This window comes from Dromiciops gliroides, chromosome 2 (assembly GCF_019393635.1).
Source record: "Dromiciops gliroides isolate mDroGli1 chromosome 2, mDroGli1.pri, whole genome shotgun sequence".
Classification (NCBI taxonomy): Eukaryota; Metazoa; Chordata; class Mammalia; order Microbiotheria; family Microbiotheriidae; genus Dromiciops; species Dromiciops gliroides.
In genome coordinates, this window is record NC_057862.1 from 159,348,927 (window position 1) to 159,376,647 (window position 27,721).

The 27,721-nt window shown below is 40.0% G+C and overlaps 1 protein-coding gene and 1 pseudogene across 1 annotated transcript in view; one reads left to right on the forward strand and one right to left on the reverse strand.

Annotated features, from left to right (window-relative positions):
- Positions 1-4,738, reverse strand: part of LIPC (lipase C, hepatic type) — a 243,772-nt gene extending 239,034 nt beyond the window's left edge. The window contains 2 exon segments of the mRNA XM_043984773.1: positions 4,242-4,383; positions 4,600-4,738. Of these exon segments, the coding sequence (XP_043840708.1) occupies positions 4,242-4,326 (85 nt within the window). The 5' untranslated portion in view covers positions 4,327-4,383; positions 4,600-4,738.
- Positions 4,739-16,442: 11,704 nt separating this feature from the next.
- Positions 16,443-17,135, forward strand: LOC122738104 (annotated as a pseudogene).
- The last annotated feature ends 10,586 nt before the right edge of the window (positions 17,136-27,721 follow it).

Here is a 27,721-nt window from a genome sequence, read left to right on the forward strand (position 1 = left end):
AGAAAATACAGGCCTATCTTCACAAGTCTCAAGAAACTTCATCTAGGGGCAGCTAGGTGGCGCAGTGGATAGAGCACCGGCCCTGGAGTCAGGAGTACCTGAGTTCAAATCCGGCCTCAGACACTTAACACTTACTAGCTGTGTGACCCTGGGCAAGTCGATTAACCCCAATTGCCTCACTAAAAAAAAAAAAAGAAAGAAACTTCATCTACTCTTCCCATCAGCCTCAAATTCCACTCTCTGGTTTCTAACCAAAAGTCTCCTATTACAAAAACATTCTAGGGGAAAGGTTAGAGCCAGCATAAGTAGCCCCTAGTTGTTGATCTTTTTTTTAAACAAAAAAAAATCCTCTAAAATGTAACATCCCAAGATCATATATCTAGAATGAGAAAGGACCTTATAGGTCAGTCAACTAATCCAATTCATTCATTTTTACAAATTTTTGTTAATAAATTACTATTACAAATTATTGTAGAAATGACAAGTTACGTGTAACAAAATAAGGCCCAATGAGGTTACACGACTTGCCCAAGGTCACGTAGGTAATAAATGGCACACTCAAATTCAGTTCTTGTGACTCTAAGTCAATGCTCTTTCCACTTCATCAAGCTACTGCCTCACTATATTTAGAGTTCCAATTTTTTGTGCTAGGACTTTTATTATTATGAATATTTAAGTTGGAAAATAAGCTAAAGCAGTGATGTCAAACTCCAATAAAAACCGGGCTACTGAACCATACACAAGAACATCTATGGGCCCCATGGTGATTTAGAAAACCACATATTAACAATATCTATGAGGGGCAGCTAGGTGGCGCAGTGGATAAAGCACGGGCCCTGGATTCAGGAGTACCTGAGTTCAAATCTGGCCTCAGACACTTGACACTTACTAGCTGTGTGACCCTGGGCAAGTCACTTAACCCCTATTGCCCCACCAAAAACAAACAAACAAACAAACAAAACCCAATATCTATGTTTTGACAGAAAAGGAAAATGACAAATGCTAGAGAGGATATAGAAAAATAGGGATGTTAATGTACTGTTGGTGGCATTGTGAACTGGTCAAACTGTTCTGGAGAATGATTTGGAACTATGCCTAAACGGCTATAAAACTATGCATACTCTTAGACCCAGCAATATAATACCCAAAGAAATAAAACAAAAAGGGAAAAGGACCTGTTTGTACAAAAATATTTATAGTGGCTCTTTTTGTGATGGCAAAGAATTAGACAATGAAGGGATGCCCATCAATTGGGAAATGGCTAAACAAGTTGTGATAGGATAGTGGTGGAATACTATTATGCTATAAGAAATGGATACTCTCAGAAAAATCTGGAAAGACTTATATGAGCTGAAGCACAGTGAAGTAAACAGAACCAGGAGAGCATTGCATACAGTAACAGCAATATTGTAATGGTGATAATCAACTGTGAAAGACTTGGCTATTCTGATCAAGACAATTCCAAAGGGCCTATGATGAAAAATGGCATCCACCTTCAGAGAGAGAACATCTCCAAGTGCAGAATGAAGCACACTTTTTTCACTTTCTTTATTTTTCTTGTTGTGTGTATGTTGTCTTTTGCAAAATGGCTAATATGGAAATATGGTTTGCATGACTTCACATGTATAATTGATAGCATATTGCTTGGCTTCTCAAAGGGTGGGGGAAGGGTAGGAGAGAATTTGAAACTCAAAATTAAAAAAAAGAATGTTAAATCTTTTAATGTAATTAGGAAATCTTTAATGAAATATATATATATATGTATATATGCATATACATTTAAAATCTGTTTTATTGTATTTCTTTGGCTAAATGCTTCCCAATTACAATATAATCTGGCTTAGGTTGCACTTGAGAGTGTTGTAGGCTACATATCTGATACTTCTAAAAGACATGGTATTTATGTATGTATACACACATATATCCACTTAAAAATCGGGCAAGAAGGTACCAGAATTCTTTAATATTTCTCCCGGAGTCCAGATCCCTAATATGCTTGCTCTAGAGGCAGCTAGATTGTGAAGTAGATAGAGTGATAGCCTGTAGTCAGGAAGACCTGTTTCAAATCCTACCTCAGATACTTACTAGTTGTATGAACCTGGGCAAGCCAACTTCAACTGTAAAATGGACATAATAACACTATCTACTTCAAAGGGTTGTTGTGAAGATCAAATGAGATATTAGTAAAGCAACTTCCACAGTACCTGGTACATGTTTGTTGTTCAGTCATTTCAATCATATCCCACTCTTTTTGGCAAAAATACTGGAGTGGTTTGCCATTTCCTTCTCTAGGTTATTTTACAGATGAGGAAACTGAGGTAAACAGGGTTAAGTGACTTGCCCTGGGTCACACAGCTACTAAGTATCCGAGGCTGGATTTGAAGTCAAGTCTTCCTGGCTTCAATCCTGGCACTCTATCCACTGCACCATCTAGCTACCTCTAATGTGCTTATTAAATGTTTGTTTCCCTCCTAGTTCCAGAAAGATGACAGCAGTTCTTCATGCTAGTATGTTTTGTGGGGACAAAAACCCAACAACAACAACAACAAAACAAAGCACAGTCCAATAATCTGCTCCCTCCAAACCCTACCTCAGGATTACTACCTATTATTGTCTAGGTAGTATTCTAAATCTGGTGCAATGGCTTACTTAGAACCCAACTGTTCAAATAAACAATTCCTTTAGCAAAAACATACAAACAACCTCCAAGTAAGAGGAAATCCACAAGGGAGCGAAAAGCATCACTGGAAAGTAAAAATGGGATAAAAAGCAAAGGCAAGGAAAAGCAGCCAATAGAGGAGGTTCCTGGGATCTCAGAAGTTGGGCTAACCAAGTCCTAAAACTGGTTTTATATTCTCCTTGCCCAGAAGGGCCATAGGTAGGTCCCAAAACAATTTACTAAGGGCAAAATCAAAGTGTCTGCTCCAAAGCTTCTTCACTCCCCCAAACCTCAGCTGGTAAGGTGGGAGTGTGTCTCCCTATTTCTATCACTAGTCATTAACCAGGAGTTGTACATGATAGATTTGTAGTTTCAGGTAAAAGAAAAAAATCCATTTAGCTAATCCAACTTAATTAAATCTTTTTTTTTTAAGCTGTCCTAAGGACTGAGCCAAATCATATCATTCATTAATGTTCTGAGTTCATATAACACATCGATTGACAATCAAGTTGTTAATAATCTCTGGTCAGGCAAGGAGAATCTTCATGTTTCATATTGTGTAAGAATTTAGAATTTGCCAATCAAGTTCATGACATTTCAGGCAAAACCTAGGTCACTGGAGGTAGATTCCTCAGAATCATGCTTTAGCAAAACAAAAGCAAAGCAAAACAAGAAAACACAACCCCCAATATAATAATTATTTTTGTTTGTTTGTTTTTTTGGTTTTGGTGAGGCAATTGGGGTTAAGTGACTTGCCCAGGGTCACACAGCTAGTAAGCATCAAGGGTCTGAAGTCAGTTTTGAACTCAGGTCCTCCTGAATCCAGAACTGGTGCTCTATCCACTGCGCCACCTAGCTGCCCCTAACCCCCAATATAATAATTTTTTTTTTTTTTTAGTGAGGTAATTGGGGTTAAGTGACTTGCCCAGGGCCACACAGCTAGTATAGAGCACGGGCCCTGGAGTCAGCAGTACCTGAGTTCAAATCTGCCTCAGACCGCTTAACATTTACTAGCTGTGTGGCCCTGGGCAAGTCACTTAATCCCAATTACCTCACTAAAAACCAAAACCAAAACCAAAACCAAAAATAATTACAAAAAGTAAAGAAGTACTTCTTTAGACCAGAAGTAGCCAAGAATAGATATCTTTTTCTTGCAAATTCCTTCTACTTACTCAACATTCCATTCACTTATTCAATTCAAGCATCTGTGAGGTCTAGACAATTCAAGATTTCTCTTTCCAGAGATTGGCAATGATTTCTTCAGATTTCAAATAATTTCAAATGATAATGGGAAGGAATCAGTCGCTTGCAAAAGCATTCACTGACGGGTGTGATAGCCACTAGCTTCTGTCTGGAGGGACTTTAGAGACTCAACCTTGGAGTGATTTTCAAAGCAAATTCCAAAAATTTCCAGCCTGATACTAAGCAACTTCATTTCCCTTTCAACCAGATGATGATAAAAAGAGGACTATGGATCACTTGTAAAGAATGGGTTCAGTCCAATATAATCAGGACCCCTCAATTCTTTCTATCAAAGATTTTCAAGAAAATCCATATTCCCCCCCCAAAGAGAGACTCTTACCTGGATCGGGACTTCTTCCATAAGCATTTAATTGGACAAGGATGGAGAAGAGTAAAAAAAGGAAAGCCCACAGTGAACTTTCCATTTCTTTTGGCTCCTTCTTAGCACACAGGCCTCCTGGCTAAATTCTGTAGCCAAACAACTGAAAAATAATGGATGATGGATACTTTGTTAAGAAAGGTTGCCCATTAATAATTAACCTTTAAACATCCCGTCTGTTGTCCTCAGTACTTTCCCCCCAAGAATCCCATCTAAGGCAAATAGTGGAGTTTTGCTTCCCACCCCCCACCTCCTTCTAAAGGAATTTTTCCCAGGGTATAGATTTTATAAGTGTAATGGTTTGCGCTGGGCTACTTACCTTGTTCAGTTCAGGAATAGATCCAATTGAGGTTAATATTTTGCGTTTCGAAATTCTGTCAAAGGTCAGAGGATAGCTAGCTCAAATTTGGTTTGCTAAGGGCCCCATCTGAAAAGAATTGCAAAACCAGCAAAGGAAAGGGAGGGAGCCTGGAGTTGAAAGCTTTGGAACTGGAGATGATGGGGGGAGAGGGGGGAGCAAGAATAAAAAGCAATGATTTGGGTGTGTTGAATCCCTCAATTTATCCCAGTTCTGTTGATCTCAGCAGAATTGCCAAAGCCTGTGGTTAAATGGTGGTTTTAAAAAAAAATAATAAAGCCCACGCAGTTCATATCTGTGGTTTAAAGAAAAACATTCAGTGACTTACTGCCCTATCCCATGAAGTTACCAATGAAGCAAAGGAAACCCCTCCTACAACTCTAGCTTCCTTAAGCAAAACTTCACACTTGCCCTACTTTAATGAAGACTCCATAGTAAATGAGCCTGCTTGCTTGCCCGCTTGGCTCTCTTAAAAGGCAATGGAGCCGAGGTCTCTGATGGTGGGAGGGGAAGGAGAGAGAGCCTGCTAAACTATGGGCTTGTGAGGGATTGCAGGGGCTGTCAGAACACTCCTGGGCATCCGCCTTTTATTTAAACTTGGAAAATGTTTGTCTAATGTGCCAGATTAGATGCTCCTTGTTGTAAACTGCCAATCAGTTTGTTTTGACCAGGGACCAAAATAGGCACCATATCCTCCACTGTGTCTCTGAGAGAAATAATAATCTGGATAATGCAGGCGTGCATTTGAAGGAAACAGTGGGTGGGTGGGGTGCCCTTGGAGTCAGTGCTATCTGGTCCACCTCAAATGCTTACCATCTGTGTGACTGTGGGCAAGTCACTTAACCTCTGTCTCAGTCTCCTCATCTGGAAAATGAGGCTGGAAGGCTTCTAAGGTTCCTTCTAGTTTATGAAAAGCAGATAAAGTATGAGGCTATTTGCAACTATAAAACTGTAGAGAAATGCCACCTGGGATGATTATTACAATCTCATGTTTCCTGAGTTCCAGTTGGCTCCAGCAGCAATAAGACAGGGGACAGGAGGTAGTGGTGAACTTTGATCATGAGAACAGACGGTTATGTATTACTTTAAAATTCGTAAAGCACTTTATACCAACCCTATGAGGTAGGTACTTATAGACATCATTATATTTATTTTGCAGATGAGCAAATCAAGGTTGGTTCACTTGCCTGTAATTTCAATTGCAGGCACCTGTGTGTCTGGGGTAACATCACAACCCAACTGGGTCTCACTTCCCTCACCTGTAAAGTGATGGCTCTGAGTGACATGGACTTTAAGGTCCTTCTCCATCTCTAGGTCCTTTATTTAGATAGCCTATAGCCTATGTTGTTTTTTTTTGTTTTTTTTTTTTTGCAGGGCAATGGGGGTTAAGTGACTTGCCCAGGGCCACACAGCTAGTTAAGTGTCAAGTGTCTGAAGTCGGATTTGAACTCAGGTACTCCTGAATCCAGGGCCGGTGCTTTATCCACTGCGCCACCTAGCCGCCCCCAGCCTATAGCCTATGTTAATGAACAGTGAGGGTTTAAAGCTATATCCTAGGCTAAATGGCAGTGACATTTTCCGTGTTTTGGAGGGAAGGTTTTGCAACAGTTACAATGAGGAATTTGCAGTGGCTTTGTAGTTCTGGAATTGCAAATATAGATAACACTCTTTTAATCTGCCCCGGAACCTGAAATTCAAGATTGACTGATTCCAGTCAAAGACAATGGAGCCAGAAACACCTACAAATTTCAGCCACTTTGATCCCTGGGTGGGTTGGGTTTTGTTTGTTTGTTTGTTTCTATATTGACATTAGCCCTAGCTTTTTTCCTGCTCTTGAATGTCCAAAGTGTTAGTGATTTGAATGGTCTCAAGCAGACTAGTTGCTTTCAATCCACTCAAAGGAAGCTTTCCCTAACCTTTTAGCTGCTGCCACTTGCAGATTGTGTGGCTTGCTCAAATGATAAGTAATTCATAAAGCAGACAGCATTTCTTCTTCATGTAATCTCCTACAAAAGACTCAGCTTAATGGGCAGTTTGGGATGATGGGTCATAAGAGTTGAGCTCAGGCCAACTTACTTATTGAGGAATGACTCATTTTCTATCCCCCTCTTCCCTTAAGCCATAATCATTTATTTCTAGTGCAAATATTTTGCCATGGTGCTGGGATATTCCGGTGAATGCCTGGTGATAGTGGAAGATTTCACTGGGCATTGCAGTGGCATGTATGACTGCTGTGCTTTCTAGTATCTTCATTCTATGTGTCTAGAACTTGGACTATTGGTGGAACTAACTGTCCTGTGTATCTGAAATTTCCCAATGATCCCAGTCTAACCATAGTTGTCTAGAGGGAACTTGAGATGTCAGTTGAATTTTTAGCCCCTTTAGGAGATTGCCTGGGACAGGACCAGACTTCTCAGTGGGGGTTATAGTCGTAGAAACCCCCTTGGTCTACAAGGGGTGTGGAATAGGACTGGTACCTAGGAGCTAAGTTCTTTGCTGCCTTCCTGCCATTCTTTTGAATAATTCTAGCGTGAGGATTATTGCTGGATGAATGATTGTGAATGGTTGCTCAATTAGCTGCACACTGAGTTGTGGGGTATGCCAAGAAGCCTGGTGATTCTGATACCAGGATTGTTAGTATGCATTTGCCAAGTCAAGCTTGGGATCCTTTGAAGGCACTGGAATATAGAGCCCCTCCCAAGAAACTGATGTTGCTTATTTTACTTCTAATGTAACTCTTGGGAAAGGACAAGTTATTAACATATGTATAGACTGGTAGACAGATATTGGGTACCATTGTGGCAAATACAGGTTTGGTTAGCAATCAGGGTTCTTGCTTTTCATTTCTGTGAAACTTGATACTAGCTATGTGAAGGCTTGATATGTAGAGTTGAGAGTCATCTGCATAGGGAGAATAATTATTGTAGCTGCAGGAGCTTATGAGATCATGAAGAGAGAGAGTATAGAGAGAGAAAAGAAAAAGGTCCAGGATAGAGCCCAGCAGCAAGAAGATGATACATCATTTTGCCTATCTGTTGAGACTATTTCCTCTCCCCTATAAAATGGTGACAATAAAGCTTGTACTACTTAGCTCACATGGTAGTCTAATAATGATAACAGCTAGTATTTATATGGCTCTTTAAGGTTTGTTGTTGTTTGTCCTTCATTCTGGAAGAGGACCATGACATCAGGATGATGTCATGACTTGCAATGAATTGGCTTTAAGTGAGGCAGGGCTGTGCAAGGTCACCAACCCTACTCTCTCCTCCAGAGCCATCTGGGTCCAGTGGCAAGATATATATCAGGACAATTGCAGATGTCCCTGGATGTTTCAGGCAATTGGTGTTAAATGCCCAGGGTCACAGAGCTAATGAGTGTTTGAGGTGAGATTTGAACTTAGGTCCTCCCAACTTCAAGACGAGTGTTCTATCCACTGTGCCACCTAGCTGCCCCCAACTTAAAGTTTACAAAGGAAGGAAAGAACAGAGGGAAGGAGGAAGGAAGGGAGGGAGGAAGGAAGCATTTATTAAGTTACTACTACAAACCAGGTATTGTGCTAAGAGCTTTACAAATATTATCTCATTTGGAACTTACAACAATCCTGTGAATAAGGTGCTAATATTATCACCCCCACTTTACAGTTGAGAAAACTGGGACAGACAGAGATTGAATGACTTCTCCAGGGTTCCATAGCTAGGAAATGTCTGAGGCTAGATTTATATTCAAGTCTTCCTGACTCCAGGCCCAGTTCTCTATTCAGAGTCATCTGGTTGCCAATAGCACTTTACACATATTAATCTCTCATGATCCCTAAAACAACCCTGTGAAACTAGTGACATTACTCTCTTTCTTTGTAGCTATAGTCAATGCTTAACAAATACACAATGACTAACTCATTTTACAGATGAAGACATTCCTCCTTCCTGTCCCTCAAATGACCCAACTTTTCACCTAAGATGGTAGAAAGAGAATTCTTTCTTGGTTGCTTGTAGCATTTTTTCTTTGACTTGGAAGCTCTGGGTTTTGGCTATGATATTTCTGGGAGTTTTCGTTTTGGGGTTTCTTTCAGGAGTTAACTGGCAGGTTCCTTCAAGTTCTACTTTGCCATCTGGTTCTAAGGGACTTGGGCAGGTTTCTTTTCTAATTTCTTGAAATATAATGCCTAGATTCTTTCATAGCATTTGTATAGTCCAATAATTCATGTTTTTTCTTTTCTATCAGTTTTCCAGGTCAATTGTTTTTAGTATGAGATACCTTACATTTTCTTCTATTTTTTTGGTCTTTTGACTTTGTTTGAATATTTCTTGTTGCTTCATGAAGTCATTGGCTTCAATATAATCCACTGGAATTTTCAGGGAGTTTACAGCTTGGTCAAAGTTTTGTACCTTTTGTACCAACCTTTAATTTCATCTCTAATTCTTTTTTTCCCTAGCTCTCATTCCTTTTCTACTTTTTCCCTTATATGTTCTCATTTCCTTTCCTTTTGTTCTATCTCTTCCAGGAATTTTAATTGAATTTGTGCCTATACTCTGTTTTTCTCTAAGACAGTGCTTTTAGATGTTTAGGAGTTTGTGTCTTGAGCAGTCCTGCCACCAGTTCATTACGATGGGACTCTTTATTTGCTTGCCCATTCTTACAATCTACTTCTTGACTTTGGACTTAATGTTGGAGAGCAGGTCTGGGATGGTCCTTGGGTTTTTTTGTTTTGTTTTGTTTTGTTTTTTGGAGTTATTGAGAGTTGTGGGATTCTAGGATCTTAGGGGCAGGCTGGGGACCTGTAAGCTTTCAGTGTTCCCAAAGTGGTCTGATCCAGGGCAAAGTTCAATTGCTACCTCTCTGGTCTGAGCTGCAAGTACCTGACCTGGGTTTGGTTCTGAGCAAGAGTAGGCTGCTGCTGGACTCTGCCCTATCAACCAGCTGGAAAGCTCTGTTGGCTCAGAGTGGTAGAATTGTAGGCTAAGATTCCCACTCTGGTTATTCCTCTACAGGCTGATCTGGAAATACAACCCTGCTTTGCCTGAGGTCTGAGTCACACTTCCGCTGTTGGCTTCTCCATTTCTTCCTTACTTAGTACACTACCCAGGACCTCTCTGCCCAGAAAAGCTAACCATGTGTACAGGTTCCCCTCTCAATCCTGGATCTGTGATTTGGGACTGGGTAGTGGGTGACAAAGCTGCCAGTTGGCACCTTTCTCCATCTCTGTGCCCTTCTGTGGGTCTGGTCTTATCCCAGTAAGGGTCTCAAATCTCTTCTTGCTCTGGAGTACAATGTTTCCCTGGGCACTCATATGGTCCACTATGTTCTTGGCCTGACCAGTTTCTGCAGACCTCACAGTCCGTCTCCTCATGGCAGATTACACTGGAAAAAGGGAGTCAATGTGACTTTTTTTTGGATTTTCCCAAAAGGATTTGGTCTGGTGCATTTTCTAAATCTGTTAGGAGGAGTTTTTGGAGAAGAACTCACCTACATTACTTCCTATGACTCCATCTTCATAAATATAATTTATAATGAGATGATTTCCATCACTCAGTTCTTAGGCCATCTACAAACATTGATTTAACTTGTTAATGCTCTTAACCTGTGATCTTTGTTCAATGGCCAACTCTGCTGGAGGATTTGACACAGATAGCTAGTGACATTTTCCCTATACGTGAAACTAAAAGACAAAAAATGCTTCAACTCAATGAATGGGTGACTTACAGGTTCTCCTTGGAGAGACAAATAAAGGGATTGGAGGAGGTGATTTCATGAAGCATACAAACCAATCAAGCAAAAAGGATTTATTAAATCCCTATTATGTGCTAGGCACTGTTCTAGGACCTAAGGGTACAAAGATAGTAAATGAAACAATTTCTACTCACAAGGAGCTCAGGCAGCAGAAAACAGCAGATCACAGTTTCAGAGTGGGAAGAGAATTTAGTGGCCATCAAGTCTATCCCTCCCATTTTACAGGACCCACAGAGGTTAAGTAACTTTCCTCAGGTCACACCGATAATAAATGTTTTAGGTACTATTTGATCCCCAATTTCCCTAGCTCCAAGTCCAGTGATCTAGCCATTACAGTATGCTGCCTTGCGCATTAATGTATACTGCAGAGGGCAGAGGAGTAGCCCTATAAAATATCTGATGAGATCCTTCCAACTCAATTAACCTGTATTTTGACATTTGAGACATTGGAGATTTCAACATGAAAGAACAGTTAGCAGAAGATGGTGAAAACTATGGTTAACAATGAAGGAATGGGGGGCGGCTAGGTGGCGCAGTGGATAAAGCACCAGCCCTGGATTCAGGAGGACCTGAGTTCAAATCCGGCCTCAGACACTTGACACTTACCAGCTGTGTGAACCTGGGCAAGTCACTTAACCCCCATTGCCCCATAAAAAACAAAAACACACACACAAAAAATGAAGGAATGAAAAAAACCAAGAAAACCCCTCCCCTCTTCTCGAGCTCCTTCTTCTTTCTCTCAGCTCAGGAGCTACTTCGTCCATGAGGTCATTCTTGACCTTTCCATTTTATAGGGTCACAGGATTATGGAGCTGTAGAAGGAACTTCCAGAGTTGGAAGGAACCTTAGAAATCATTCAGTCTAACGCCTCCCTTCCCCCATTTTTTTTTGGGGGTGTGTGAGGCAATTGGGGTTAAGTGACTTGCCCAGGGTTATACAGCTAGTAAGTGTTAAGTGTCTGAGGCCGGATTTGAACTCAGGTCCTCCTGAATCCAGGGCCGGTGCTCTATCTACTGCGCCACCTAACTGCCCCCTTCCCCCATTTTACAAAGGAGGAAATGGAGGCCTTGAGAAATAAGGTGATTTGACCAAAGTCATGAAAGCAAGTGGCATGACCAAGACTCAAATTCATACTCTGTAGTTTCTAAGTTCACTACTCTTACCATTGTCTTGTCGTCCTGTTTCCACATTTTCCTAAAATTCTTTTCATTTACTTTGTATAAATTTTGCGTGTATATTGGGTCTGGGAAGTGAGGTGTTACAGTGAGTAGAGCACTGGACTTGGAATTAGGACGATGTAAGTTCAAATCCAACTTCAGACACTTATAAGCTATGAGAGCCTGGGCAAGTCACTTAACTCTGTGATGATTAAAATTTAATGTGTGGTCGTCTTATTCTTGTCCCAAGTTTTTATTTATAAATTAGAAGCTTTATTTTTTACTTCTTTTCTTTTCTTTTTTTTGCGGGGCAATGAGGGTTAAGTGACTTGCCCAGGGTCACACAGCTAGTAAGTGTCAAGGGTCTGAGGCTGGATTTGAACTCAGGTCCTCCTGAGTCCAAGGCCAGTGCTTTATCCACTGTGCCACCTAGCTGCCCCGAAGCTTTAGTTTGGGGCATTAAGCGTTTATTAAAGGGCGGCTAGGTGGCGCAGTGGATAAAGCTCTGGCCCTGGATTCAGGAGTTCCTGAGTTCAAATCCGGCCTCAGACACTTGACACTTACTAGCTGTGTGACCCTGGGCAAGTCACTTAACCCCATTGCCCCATTAAAAAAAAAAAGCGTTTATTAAAGCATACCAGGTATTAGTAAAAAGGGAATACCTGGGTCAGAAAGTTGAGAAAAAGCCTATCTACCCTAGAGTTCCAACCTGTCTTGGTTCTTCCTTAAGTCCTCCTCCACGAGCCTGTTCCAGAGATGAACTGAGAGAGGAAGCTCCTCCTGCATACAGAGGAGCAACAGTCCTTACACCTTGCTTCAAGCTAATTGGCTAGCATCACCCAAATCCACTGGTTCACTGGACTTGAGGGTGGTCCCCTGTTGAGGTCAGAGTCTACACCCCCTGAGATCCAGCATCTCAGGTAGGTGTGGTTTTAATCAAGTTAACTCCAAGTGAGTCAATTAGCAGAGTCAGTCAATCCAATCAATCTAAATAAATCCCCCCCCCCCATCTGGGGCCTTTGGGTGTTCCAAAACCCATTATTTTCTCACAACTCCTATTTGCAACAGTTCCTTATCTGTAAAATGGGGACACACAGGAGAAAGAAATAGCAAACCATTCCAGTATCTTTGCCAAGAAAACCCCATGGATAAGTCCATGGAGTCACAAGGAGTCAGACACAACTCAACAACAACATGTTGGATCTACCTGGTATAATGTAAATTATGGACCTTTTCATCTTTTGTCTTTGTATCCCTGGTACCTATTATAGGGTCTTGAAAATTAATGGCAATTAATATTTACTGAATTGAATTGAATTGATACAAAATAGCAGCCATGACAAGAACACTGAAAAAGCCCAGAAACAGCCTCTCTTTATGGATATTTCATCTCCTTGCCAAGTGGAGAGAAATGGCACCCATGGGCAAACTTATCTGGAGTATAAGCTCAGTGGCAAAACATTATAGAGAAGGGTTAAAGAAGAACATGAGGAATAATTATTACAAAATGGTAAAAAGCGGTTGATGACCTTTGACCCAGCAATACCACTTTTGGGTCTTTTTCCCAGAGAGATCATGGAAAGGGGAAAAGGACCCACGTGTACAAAAATATTTATAGCTGCTCTTTATGTGGTGGCAAGGAATTGGAAGTTGAGGGGATGCCCATCAATTGGGGAATGGCTGGACAAGTTGTGGTATATGAATGTAATGGAATACTATTGTGCTGTAAGAAACGATGAGTAGGAGGAGTTCAGAGAAACCTGGAGGGTCTTGCGTGGGTTGATGATGAGTGAGATGAGCAGAACCAGAAGAACATTGTACACAGTATCATCAACATTGAGTGTTGATCTACTGTGATGGACTATATTCTTCTCACCAATGCAATGGTACAGAAGAGTTCCAGGGAACTCATGATGGAAGAGGATCTACAAATCCAGGACAAAAAAAAAAAGAACTGTGGAGTATAGATGCTGAATGAACCATACTATTTCTTTTGTTTTTGGTGCTGTTGTTGTTTTTCTATTTTGAGGTTTTTCCTCATTGCTCTGATTTTTCTCTCATAACATGACTAATGCAGAAATATGTTTAATGTTATTATATATATATATATATATAACCTATATCAGATTACCTGCCATCTAGGGGAGGGGGAGGGAGGAAGAAAAATCTGAAATTGGAAAGCTTGTATGAACAAAAGTTGAGAACTATCTTGACATGTAACGGGGAAAAAAATACTTTATTAAAAAAAAAAGAAAAAAGTGGTTGATGAGAAAATGAACCTTTAGAGAGCTTGGCAGGAGGTCCATCTAAGTTAAAGAATCTTAAAAGAATTTGTAGGTAAAACTGGAAGCGCCCAACAAACAGACATGAAATGTGAACAGCTCCATTATTGCTTATGTAGATGTCTGTTTTCATAAGCAATAGTCGGGTTACTGAGAGGAATGGTGTGTCTACCTCAGTTGGCAGGATACATTATTCAAGTCCTGGGGGTTTTCTCTGCTCCTCATCTCCACCATTCCTTCCTTTTTCCTGCTGAGTTAACAGTTAACCAGTAGAGGATATTCCTCTCAGATAAGAACAAACTATGTAATTCAAGCCCTAAAGGCTTATCCCCACTCCCCAAAATTTCCCTTCCTTTCCCTGCTGAGTCAACAGAGGTTTTCTAAAGTTAGAGAACAAAGAATCATAAAATCTCAGGGTCTGGTTGTCCCATGGGGTGGGGGCAGCAGTGGCACCACATCTTGCGGGGGTGGGGGGGTGTTCTACATGTTTAGAAGTATTGTGAATAATGTGAACCCAGATGGGGGAGAAACCTTGTGTTAGATCTAGAATAAAAAGGGCAACTTCACTGTGGAAAGGTGCATCATTCCTCTGGAGTGTCTGCCCTATCTTGCAAGATCGAAATAAAATGGCCTTCCTTCTTTACACCAGACTGGGAGTTGTGCTTCAGTTTACCTGTTTCTAACAGTTACCATATTGGATCATAACAAAAACTAGGAATATGGAAACAGTTGGGCAAGGTAAGTAGGGTAATAGCTGAGAGGAAAACAACCAAGGAAAACATGGTATGGCCATACCATGCTGTGTATAGATGCTGTACAAACAAGAGCTGAGAAAGGTGCAGAAGAGCTATGTGGACCCCAGAGCAAGTGAAGGAGTGAGCCAAGACTCCATGGGAAGTGAGCATTGAGATAGGGCATGAAGCCTCCACTATAACCCCCAACTTCCTTCATGCTGTTAGTAATTCCACCATTAGTGTTGTGAATTTGATTTTTGTGGGAAGGGGAAATGACTTTCTGGAGAATAGAAAGAGGAAACCTATAATATTCTTCCTGCTAACTAGTTTAATTTCTATTCACATAATTAGTAAAAACAAACAAGCAAACAAAAAACATTTGCTCTGTTTAAATGTTTATTAGACATTTGTCCTCTATAGGGTTAGAATATATACTTATATATGTGTGTAGATTGACATATGTGTATATGTATATGTGCATACACATATACATACACATATATGTATACACACACACACACACATATATTTCCTATAGTGGAATACCACTATGGGAGAGAGTTAGAAACAAACCAAATATAGATGTTTACAGAGAAGCTTCTGGGTCACAGTAAAAATGAACCAAACTAATTGTATTTAGAAATACTTTTCCTAATATTGAACCTAATTTATCTGTCCTCAATCCACACATGGTTTACACAAGTAACCTTAATTGGTCCCATTAATATTTTTTAGTTATCTCATTTAGCAAGTTTTCTTCCTTTTGTATGAATTGTGAAATGGGAAATTCTAATTTCCTGAGTGACCTCAGCCTCACTGAGAAATAATCTACTTTCTCTACTTTGGGTTGAGCCCAGTTTTTTCTTTCCATTGCAATTCTTAAAGCATTGACTAATTCTGGTAATGTTCTACTTTTGTCTTCGGTCCTCTTTCTAAAATAGGAATGGTTGCTTTAGATTTTTAATTAGATTTTTTAAATTGCCTGGTGCTTGCTCTCCTTTGATTGAAAAAGTTTCTTGAGGAAAGAGAATTCAGAAATTGGGATTTTATGACATGGAATAGAACTTTTTTCTTCATTGTAACAATGATAAGAAAATTAATAGCTAGAAAAGAAATCAATATTTTCTGGTGATAGAGAAAGTGTGCTTCAAGAAAAGGAAGCCAAGAAAGTGAGAGGGGAAGATAGGAGGGGAAGGGGAGGTAGTGGTGAGTGGCTTATTGAGTAGAGACCATAGCAGCTTTCATTTAGGATTCAAACTTACCATAGTTGTCCTCAGGTTATGAAGTTCACTAACATTCCTACTCTTTCACCTTTCCCATGTTTCAGGAGCTATCTTCCTCCACGCTCCAGCCTATCCCAATTTTTTGATGAAACTGACAAAAATTTATAGGACCAAGTCTTTGTTCATAGCAAGGAGGCAGTTGTGTGGTGAAGTGGATAGAGTGTTGGGGGTGAGTTCAAATCTGTTCTCAGACACTTACTGGCTGCGCGACTCTGGGCAAGTTATTTAATCCTGTTTGCTCCAGTTTCCTCATTGGTAAAATGACCTGCAGAAGGAAATGGTGAACCATTCTAGTATCCTTGCCAAGAAAACCCCAAATGGGGTTGGGAAGAGTCAGACATGACTGAAACAACTGAACAACAACTTATTTCATAGGAAGATGATTCCCCCTACTCCCTATAGTACCTCTGGACAAGATAAACAATCCCTATTTCCAGGCAGTAAACACCATTGACTGAACACCTGTGTGGATGCATTCCGTTCCATGGGGAAACTAGGAAATATAGGAAAAACTAATTGATTTGGGGTATTTTCTAGTTTTCAACAGGGGTTCAACCAAAGTTTACCTTTGCTTTATCTCTTTTTAAAAGTGTAGGGCACTCTTTGCAGCTCGCGCCGACCATGGGAATCTCCCGGGAAAACTGGCACAAACGCCGCAAGACCGGGGGTAAGCGCAAGCCCTACCACAAGAGCTGGGCCGCCCACCCGCCAACACCAAGATCGGCCCCCGCCGCATCCACACCGTGCGCGTCCGAGGAGGCAACAAAAAGTACCGGGCGCTGAGGCTGGACGTGGGCAACTTCTCCTGGGGCTCTGAGTGCTGCATCCGCAAAACAAGGATTATTGATGTGGTCTACAACGCATCCAACAACGAGCTGGTCCGAACCAAGACGCTGGTGAAGAACTGCATTGTGCTCATTGACAGCACCCCATACCGCCAGTGGTATGAGTCCCACTATGCCCTGCCCCTGGGACGGAAGAAGGGAGCAAAGCTGACTCCTGAGGAGGAAGAAATTTTAAATAAGAAGCGGTCAAAAAAGATCCAGAAGAAATATGAGGAGCGGAAGAAGAATGCCAAGATCAGCTCGCTTCTGGAGGAGCAGTTTCAGCAGGGCAAGCTCCTTGCCTGTATCGCCTCGAGGCCAGGCCAGTGTGGCCGAGCAGATGGCTACGTGCTGGAGGGCAAAGAGCTGGAGTTCTACCTGAGAAAGATCAAGGCCCGAAAGGGCAAATAAACCCTGACTTGGACATAGCCCTAATTCGGACACTCGCTTATGGAATAAACCCACCAGATTGTCAAAAAAAAAAAAAAAAGTGTAGGGCAGAGGCAGCTAGGTGGTGCAGTGGATAAAGCACCGACCCTGGATTCAGGAAGACCTGAGTTCAAATCCAGCCTTAGACACTTGACACTTACTAGCTGTGTGACCCTGGGCAAGTCACTTAACCCTCATTGCCCCACACAAAAAAAGTGTGGGGCAGGGTTAAGTGGGGGAGGGGCAGGAAGCATTGGTTTGCAAAAAAAAAATGTAGAGGCTATTTAAACTCATCTAAAGGAACAAAAATTTTAAGTACTAAAGAAGCACCTATATTTAAAATAATGTGCTCATTGCAAAGAATTCTCATCTATTCATTTAAACTGACCTCCAAGAGCCTATTTTAGATAATGGCTTTCATTAGTTACTGTATATTTTCCAAAATAATATGTGAAAACTCATTCTGTGAGTTTGTCAGCTTGGGGAAACTCCCAGTGTGGAAACTCCTTCCACCAACCAGATAATAATCTATCTATTGCCTTAGTTATTAAAGCTTGGCAGATAAATTCTAGGGAACTGCCATTGTCTGAGACAAATAGAAGTTAAGATCATAGGGTCATATATTTAGAGTTGGAAGAGGTCACTGAGTCCAAATTCCTTGTTTTATAGATGAGGAAACAGAAGCATAGAGAGGTTAAATGACTTGCCCAGGGTCACGCAACTATTTATTAGATCTCAGAAGTAAGATCTAAACCCAGATCTTTCTAAGACCAAGCCCAGCACCCTAACCATTACACCACACTGTTTCTACATTTCAAATATACATTTGACAATAATAATAATTCATTTAAAAGTCTATGGACTATTCAGATATTTTTCTAATTTGGATTGACTACTTATCAAAATAATCATAATTAATGAGGCTTAATAAAAAACCAAAACCAAACCCTGGCTTGGTTTCTACTTTTTAGGGAGAATAATATATATATATTTCAGGGTGAGGTTAAAGCAGAGGGTGGGGCCAAAGTAAAGATCTTTTTACTCACATTCTGGCATTTTGTCCAGTGAACACCTGGCATCTGCCTATTTGTACTGCAGTTTCAGTTTCCATGTTGGCTTGGCCTGAGGAGTTTAACAGTAGAGGACTCCTCCCTCCCCTGCCTGAGGGCCCTGTGTGGAACAGTCTAAGTTTGATAATGTTTGGCTGATTTGTTTTCTTTCTAATAGCAAGTACAGCTTTCATTCTCTAGGACCAGATTAGGGTTTTCTGGTATAGATATTGTACCATATACTTGTTAAGGGCTAAAATTCTAGCTAAACTGTCTAAAATATCTAATGAGTGGTCGCCAATAAATTATAAGCTTTAGCAAGAGTTAGACTTTTAAGCGTTTATTAAGGAGAATAAGAATTTGGTAAAGAGAGAGAGAAAGGCCTAGATTCCTATCTATTAAAGGGAGAGCACATTTCTAGCTCCCTTCTCCGCCAGCGTCCTCAGGAAAGAGAGTGAGACCGAGCGCCAGTCTCTTCCTTCCTCCTCCCACTAGCCCGCGTCACTTCCTGACTCCTGGTCTTGCCCTCAAAGACCTTCGCTTCATGGGCAGAACTCTTCTACAGTAAGTATCCAGCAGGTGGCGTTATTCCAATCGTTACAGTCCCCCCTGTTGTTCCTCAAGAAACAAAATGTTTCCTTGACGGAACAGTAAAAACAATATGATAACTATTGCTAACTAATAATATGTGAACAACAATATAGAAAAGGAAGAGAGGAAAGTTTTGTCCAGAGGAGCGATTTTTTTTGTCCTCATGAACCGACGCTTTGACATTAGTCTTGCAAAGGGAGGGCCTCTGCAGAGAATACATGTTACAGATGGTGTATATTATAACAGAAAGAGAAAAAAAAACAACAAAAACAACAAATCAAAACTGTTCATTTAAAGTCTCTGAAAGTCTTTTCTCAGATGTCCTCTAGGTGTAGTCGTGGAATGGAAGTCTTTTCAGGGGTTGATGTGTGGATGCTGGTAATCAGCCAGGAAAATTTCCTACAAAATTGAGCTTAACACAACTTTAAAATAGCTTTGTCAATAATCAAATCAAACAATGAAAGTTCTCAAAAACATGTCTAAGGGAATTCAGAATCTTAGTTGTTACACATGAAACATATAATAAAACAAAAATTGAACCATTCTTTAAAATTATAATATTACTATAGTCCCCCCTTATGGAGGGTAATTGAGAAGATAATTGCTGCAATATTAATTATTAAAAATAATTTTTATCTGTTTCATCACTTTTTGCATCATCTGCCTAATTATCCTCGTGCCATTATGAGAAATTTTAAAATCTAATATAATTAGTAACAGATGTCAAGGCCAAATTCAACACTGTTATTTATCATGACACCTGAGATAATTATGGGGGTTACCATAAAAGAACAGAGAAATGATGGGATATGAGCATTCCCACACTTGAGCAATATGTACTGCCCATACAGTATGCCAGGCTTAAAATAGGTGGATGGAATATATGTCCAAGCCACCGAACATATTGGAAGAAACTGAGTCAGACTTAATCAGATGCATGGGATTGAGATGTCCATGGCATCAGGCATATAGGAGGGAGCATAGAAGCCAGGTGTAGAAGTGAGATGGGTGGGATGAATACTTCCAGCCATCTGTACAATATTGTGGGGAAAAATAAAATAAAATATTAAACCAAGAGAATCCAACCTCAACATTTGTCAAAAGCCGTTCCCTCGGCCATACCTTAACTTCGTGCATGTCTCCCCTCATGTAACAGTTCAATGTCTGCTCTTTGCATGTATTCCTCTTGTGATTGGATGGCATCTTGGCCAACTGGCATCTGATAACTCAGAATAAAGGCAATTAATGTCTTAAATGATAAGTTCCCATAATCCAAGTCTCATATGGATTTAAAATTGAGGATAATAAATGATTGCAAAAAATGTGAATACATCTTGACTCAGAACACAATATATAATTACGCAACAATTTCAAATAATACCCATTTTTTTTACTTAGTATACAATTACTTTTGTGAAAAATCAGAACATATTTAAATACAAGTTAAAGCACAACAGAATCTCAAAGAAAACTTTTTTTTTTTGAAAAAAGAAAACTTTTACAAATGTTCCCCTCTTTTTTTTTTTGAATATGCTTATCAAAAATAATACTTCTTTACACTTGCCATGGCAACCAATTTGCCAGGGAAATGCTTCAAAGAGTTTGATCAAATAATCAGTTGAGAAAAAATAACAAAAACAAACAACTCAGAATATGGGAGCACAATACTCCTAGAATTAACATTGTATAATAAAAACAAAACCATCTTGCAATTTTTCAAAATTAGATAGATAAATGAATAGAAGAAAATACACATGGAACAATAAAAGACAATGAAATTCAAACTAAGGAAATATAAATGAATATGAACTTAATAAGAGTATTATAAAATATAAACTTGATCACATGACTATAAAAAACTTTTACAAATATTCTCCTTGTTTTAAAAACTAAGTATAAAACACAACCTCAAAAGCATGAAAATCTCTATGAAAATAAACCCATACCATTAATTTCAAAATGTATATGTAATAGCATAGAAATCCTATGTAACCTCTGAACTGATACTGTTAATAATCTGAGTGAATTCAGAACACTCTTGATTCCGATATCTAAAATCCCCAATACTCATATCAATACCTTGCTGCTTACTTCTACATTTCTGTAAAATATATACCCTTCCATGGCAAAAGCAGAGTCTTGAACTATGTTGATGATTGTCATTCTTATTCAGCTTAAGTTTTTCTTCTTTAACCCCTCTATATTGTCTGTCAGTCTTTTCACCATACAAATGCTTTATAAGATTACTAATGAAAGACAAAAGCAGGTTAGCAAAATTATGAACAAAACGAGCATATCTGGAATTTAAAGAGTTTTCTAAGATTGTCTCAAAAGCACAGCCAGGGCGGGGAAGGGCTGAGCCTGAAGCTGCAAATGCAGTTAGAGAAAGTTGAGCATGCGCATTAGATCTTTGGACTTCCCGGGCCAGGGAAGCAATGGGCTTGGCCATGGGAGGAGTAGAGGGTGGGGTTTGGAGAGGAGGGGAGGGACCAGGGCAATTTGAATCAGACTTGATTTTGAACTCAGGCCTGGATTCCTCTTCCCCCACTTTGCCTCCAGGTGCTAGGGGATTAAAAGCTTCTAGAGGGTGGGTCATTGCCTCCAGGCATGCAAAATTAGAGCAACAATTAGTGTTAGAACTGGGGAAAGCTGCCGGAATCTCTTCAGGTTTCTCTGAAAAAGCATGGTTGGGAGAGGGAGAGATATTTCCTTGTGTGAATAAGTTGCTGGCTCTTTTAACAAAAATAAAAAGAAAAATAGAAAATCCACAAAAACAAAGCATTAACATGATCTTATCCCCCATTTGTCTGGTTAAACAGACTAAAATCAAAAATAGGGTAATTAGGGAGTTTAAAAGGTCCATTCGAAAAAATTTAAAGGAAAACACAGCCAGTACGCCAGTACTTAGCAGTTAAAGGGAGAGGGAGGGGAAATTTCTTACCCAACCAGAAGATCAGAAGACTGAAGTTTAGCTTTCCTCTTCGTGGTCAGCCATCTGTTAAGGGCTAAAATTCTAGCTAAACTGTCTAAAATATCTAATGAGTGGTCGCCAATAAATTATAAGCTTTAGCAAGAGTTAGACTTTTAAGCGTTTATTAAGGAGAATAAGAATTTGGTAAAGAGAGAGAGAAAGGCCTAGATTCCTATCTATTAAAGGGAGAGCACATTTCTAGCTCCCTTCTCCGCCAGCGTCCTCAGGAAAGAGAGTGAGACCGAGCGCCAGTCTCTTCCTTCCTCCTCCCACTAGCCCGCGTCACTTCCTGACTCCTGGTCTTGCCCTCAAAGACCTTCGCTTCATGGGCAGAACTCTTCTACAGTAAGTATCCAGCAGGTGGCGTTATTCCAATCGTTACATACTATTCCCTTACCCAGGTCTTCTTAGTGTAATGATTGGAATGATGCCACCTGCTGGAGATTTACTGTAAGAAAGCTCCACCATGAGGAGAAGGCCTCTGAGGGCAAGGCCATGCGGATTTTCTTTGGCGTCAGGAAGTGACATTTGCTTGTGGGAGGAAGAAGGGGCAAGGCTGGCGCTCTGACTCTCTCTTTCGCCAGGACTCTGTGGAGAGTGGAGGAGGAGAACGGTAGCTCCCTGAGATAGATAGATGAATCTAGGCCTTTCTCTCTCTCTTTACCAAATCCTTATTCTCCTTAATAAATGCTTAAAAGTCTAACTCTTGCTACAGCTTATAATTTATTGGTCACCACTCATTAGATATTTTAGACAGACTAGCTAGAATTTTAGCCCCTTACAGTTTGGCTGACCATGAAGAGGAAAGCTGAAACCTCCATCTTCTGATCTTCAGGTTGGGTAAGAAATTTCCCCTACCCTGTCCCTTTAAATCCGAAGTACTGCTAAAGTACGGGCTGTTTTCTATTTAAATTTTCAACTGAACCTTTTAAACTCCCCAATTACCCTATTTCTGATTTTAGTCTGTTTAACCAGACAAATGGGGGATAAGATCATGTTAATGCTTTGTTTTTGTGGATTTTCTATTTTTATTTTTATTTTTGTTAGAAGAGCCAGCAAGGTGCTCACACAAGGGAATGTAGATATACTCCATGCCTTTTCAGAGAAACCTCTGACTCCTGCATTTTTTTCAAATTCTAATGCTAAGAGGTTCTCCAATTTAGCATGCCTGGAGGCAACGACCCAGGCCTAATACCCTAGCAGTGGGGGAAGGGGACACCAGGCCTCAGTTCAAAATCAAATCTGATTCAAATTGCCCTGGTCCCTCCCCTCCTCTCCAGACCCCACCTTCTACTTCTCCCATGGCCAAGCCCCTTGATCATCCTTCCCAGGAAGTCATGAGATCTAATCCACCCTCCTCAGATTCTGATCTTGCACATGGACAGCTTTCTGTAACTATATTTACAGCTTCTACTCAGTTAGGCTCAGCCCTTCCCCAGCCTGGCTGTGATTTTGACTCGACCTGCTGTGGTTTTCCCAAAACAACCCTGGAAAACCTTTTAAATTCCAGATATGCTCTTTTTGTTCAAAATTTTGTTAACCTGCTTTTGTCTTTAATTAGTAACCTTATAAAGCATTTGTATTATGAAAGGACTGACAGACAATATAAAGGGGTAAAAAAACAAGAGACACTAAAGCTGAATACAGATGTACAAGACAAGCCTCATCAGCATAGTTCAAGACTCCACTTCTTTTTTTTTTTTTTAAGTGAGGCAATTGGGGTTAAGTGACTTGCCCAGGGTCACACAGTTAGTAAATGTTAAGTGTCTGAGGCCGGATTTGAACCCAGGTACTCCTGACTCCAGGGCCGGTGCTCTATCCACTACGCCACCTAGCTGCCCAAGACTCCACTTCTTTTGCCGTAGAAAGGTACATATTTTGCAGAAATGTAGAAGTAAGCAGCAAGGTATTGATATGAGTATTGGGGATTTTAGATATCGCAATCAAAAGTGTTCTAAATTCACTCAGAGTAATAATGTCAGTTCAGAGGTTACATAGGATTTCTATGCTATTACATGTACATTTTGAAATTAATGGTATGGGTTTATTTTCAAAGAGATTTTCATGCTTTTGAGATTGTGTTTTATACTTAGTTTTTTTTTTTAAAGGAGAATATTTGTAAAAGCTTTTTATAGTCATGTGATCAAGTTTATATTTTGTAATACTCTTATTAATATTAAGTTCATATTCATTTAGATTTCCCTACTTTGAATTTCATTGTCTTTTATTCTTTCATGTGTATTTTCTTCTATTCATTCATCTATCTCTATTTTGAAACAATGCATGATGGTTTTGATTTCATAATACAATGTTAATTCTAGGAGTATTGTGCTCTCATATTCTGAGTTGTTTGTTTTTGTTATTTTTTTTTCTCTCTCAACTGATTATTTGATCGAACTCTATAAAGCATTTCCCTGGCAAATTGGTTGCCATGGCAAGTGTAGATTGATTCTAGAAGTATTATTTTTGATAAGCACATTAAAAAAAGAGGGGAACCTTTGTAAAAGTTTTCTTTTTCAAAAAAAGTTTTCTTTAGGATTGTGTTGTATGTGTGTGTGTGTGTGTGTGTTTTTTGTGGTGAGGCAATTGGAGTTAAGTGACTTGCCCAGGGTCACACAGCTAGTAAGTGTTAAGTGTCTGAGGCCAGATTTGAACTCAGGTCCTCCTGAATCCAAGGCTGGTACTCTATCCACTGTGCCATCTAGCTGCCCCATTGTGTTGTGTTTTAACTTGTATTTAAATATGTTCTGATTTTTCACAAAAGTAATGGTATACTTAGTAAAAAAGGGGGGTATTATTTGAAATTGTTGCATAATTGTATATTATATTCTGAGTCAAGGTACATTCACAATTTTTGTGATCATTTATTATCCTCAATTCTTAAATCCATATGAGACTTGGATTATGGGAACTTATCATTTACGACATTAATTGCCTTCATTTTGAGTTATCAGATGCCAGTTGGCCAAGATTTCATCCAATCATAAGAGGAATGCATGCAAGAGCAGACATTGAACTGTCACATGAGGGGAGACATTCATGAAGTCAAGGTATGGCCAAGGGAATGGCTTTTGACAAATGTTGAGGTTGGTTTTTCTTGGTTTAATTTTTTCCCCCACAATATTGTACAGATGGCTGGAAGTTTTGATCCCACCCATCTCATTCTACACCTGGCTTCTATGCCCCCTCCTATATGCCTGATGCCATGGACATCTCAATCCTATGCATCTGATTAAGTCTGACTCAGTTTCCTCCGATATGTTCGGTGGCACGGACATATATTCCATCTACCTATTTTAAGCCTGGCATACTGTATGGGCAGTATATATTGCTCAAGTGTGAGAATGCTCATATCCCATCATTTCTCTGTTCTTTTATGGTAACCCCCATAATTATCTCAGGTGTCATGATAAATACAGTGTTGGATTTGGCCTTGACATCTGTTACCAATTATATTAGATTTTTAAATTTCTCATAATGGCATGAGGATAATTAGGCAGATGATGCAAAAAGTGATGAAACAAAGATAAAAATTAATATCGCAGCAATTGTCTTCTCAATTTACCTTCCACAAGGGGGGACTATAGTAATATTAAGTTTTAGAGAATGTTTCAATTTTTGTTTTAATTATATGTTTCATGTATAACAACTAAGATTCTGAATTCCCTTAGACATGTTTTTGAGAACTCATTGTTTGATTTGATTATTGACAAAGCTATTTTAAAGTTGTGTTAAGCTCAATTTTGTAGGAAATTTTCCTGGCTGATTACCAGCATCCACACATCAACCCCTGAAAAGACTTCCATTCCATGACTACACCCAGAGGACATCTGAGAAAAGATTTTCAGAGACTTTAAATGAACAGTTTTGTTTTCTTGGTTTTGTTTTCTCCTTCTGTTATTATATACACCATCTGTAACAGGTACTCTTTGCAGAGGCCCTCCCTCTGCAAGACCAATGTCAAAGCATTGCATTCATGAGGGACTGCCCCTCTGGACAAAACTTTTTTCTCTCTCTTTTCTATATTGTTATTAACATATTGTTAGTTAGCATAGAATATTATATTTTGTTATTTTTTGACTCTTTCATCAAGGAAACACCCCTTTTCTTGAAGAAACAAAGGGGGGACTGTAATGATTGGAATGATGCCACCTGCTGGAGATTTACTGTAGGAAAGCTCCACCATGAGGAGAAGGCCTCTGAGGGCAAGGCCGCGTGGCTTTTCTTTGGTGTCAGGAAGTGACATTTGCTTGTGGGAGGAAGAAGGGGCAAGGCTGGCGCTCTGACTCTGTCTTTCGCAAGGACTCTGTGGAGAGTGGAGGAGGAGGAGAATGGTAGCTCCCTGAGATAGATAGATGAATCTAGGCCTTTCTCTCTCTCTTTACCAAATACTTATTCTCCTTAATAAATGCTTAAAAGTCTAAACTATTGCTACAGCTTATAATTTATTGGTGACCACTCATTAGATATTTTAGACAGACTAGCTAGAATTTTAGTCCCTTATATTAGGGACCTGTCATGTTGTGGGCCAGCTCCTCCTTTACAGTTGAAGAAAAAGTCACTCTCTATTCTATCGGGGTTCCTTCTTTCTTTTTCTTCTTCATAGTGTAGGCAATGGGTCAAATGAAGCATTAACCACATTTAACCATTTGTCTATTTGCTTATTTTGACCTCACAATCAACACCAAGAAAACAGAGGTTCTCCACCAGCCAGCACCACACCATCCATATGGGAAACCATTGTTTAGAGCAAATGGAGAGATTTTGAATGCTGTGGATAAGTTGACTTAACTTGTCAATATTCTTTCCAGGGATGTACGCAGAGATGATGAGGTTGACACATGCACTGACAGAGCTAGCTTGGCATTTGGGAGGCTCTGAAGGAAAGTGTGTGTTAAGGGCTAAAATTCTAGCTAAACTGTCTAAAATATCTAATGAGTGGTCACCAATAAATTATAAACTTTAGCAAGAGTTAGACTTTTAAGCATTTATTATGGAGAATAAGAATTTGGTAAGGAGAGAAGAAAAGGCCTAGATTCCTATCTATTAAAGGGAGAGCGCATTTCTAGCTGCCTTCTCCACCAGCATCCCCAGGAAAAGAGCCCCAATCAGAGTGCCAGGTTCCCCCCTTCTTCCTCCCACAAGCAAACATCACTTTCTGACGCCGAAGAAAAGACTCCTGGTCTTGCCCTCAAAGACCTTCACTTCATGGCAGAACTTTCCTATAGTAAGTCTCCAGTAGGTGGCGTCATTCAAATCATTACATGTGGGGGAGAGGAGGTATTAGGCTGCTTACCAAACTGAAGGTCTACAGAGCCATTGTGCTGACCTTATTGTATGCCTGTGAATCCTGGACCATATACCAGCTCCACACCAGGAAACTGAATTGCTGCCATTTGAATTATCTTGGGAAAATGCTGAAGATCACCTGGCAAGATAAGGTTTCAGACACTGGAGTCCTTTCTCAAGCTGAACTGCCAAGCATTCAAACTCTACTGCACTCTGATGGGCTGGCCACGTGATTCAACTGCCAAATGCATATTTGCCTAGAAGACTATTTTATGGAGAACTCATATAAGGCAAGTACTCACACAGAGGTCAGAAGAAGTGATACAAGGACATCCTCAAGGTTTCTCTAAAGAACTTTGGAGTTGATGATGAGACATGGGAGACTCTGGCACAGGGCCACCTAGCATGATGGGCCCACATCAAAGAAAGCACTGTGCTCTATGAGCAATGCAGTAGCTCAAGAGAAATGTGAGACGTGAAAATTTAGAGACATTTCCACTCCAAATGTTCACATGGACTATTTGTGTTTAATCTATGGTAGAGTCTTCCGAGCTGGTAATGGTCTGATCAGCCACTATTGGACATACTACCTTGACCCCAACATAGTGATATCATTTTGATCCTCTTTAAGAATGAAGGAAAACAGCCAACCAACCACTTGACTGAGAAGACTTCAAACAATGTTTTTGTGGAGTGGTTCCCATTTCTGCTACTGCCTTTCGGTTCCCACCCAGAGCTAAACATGGT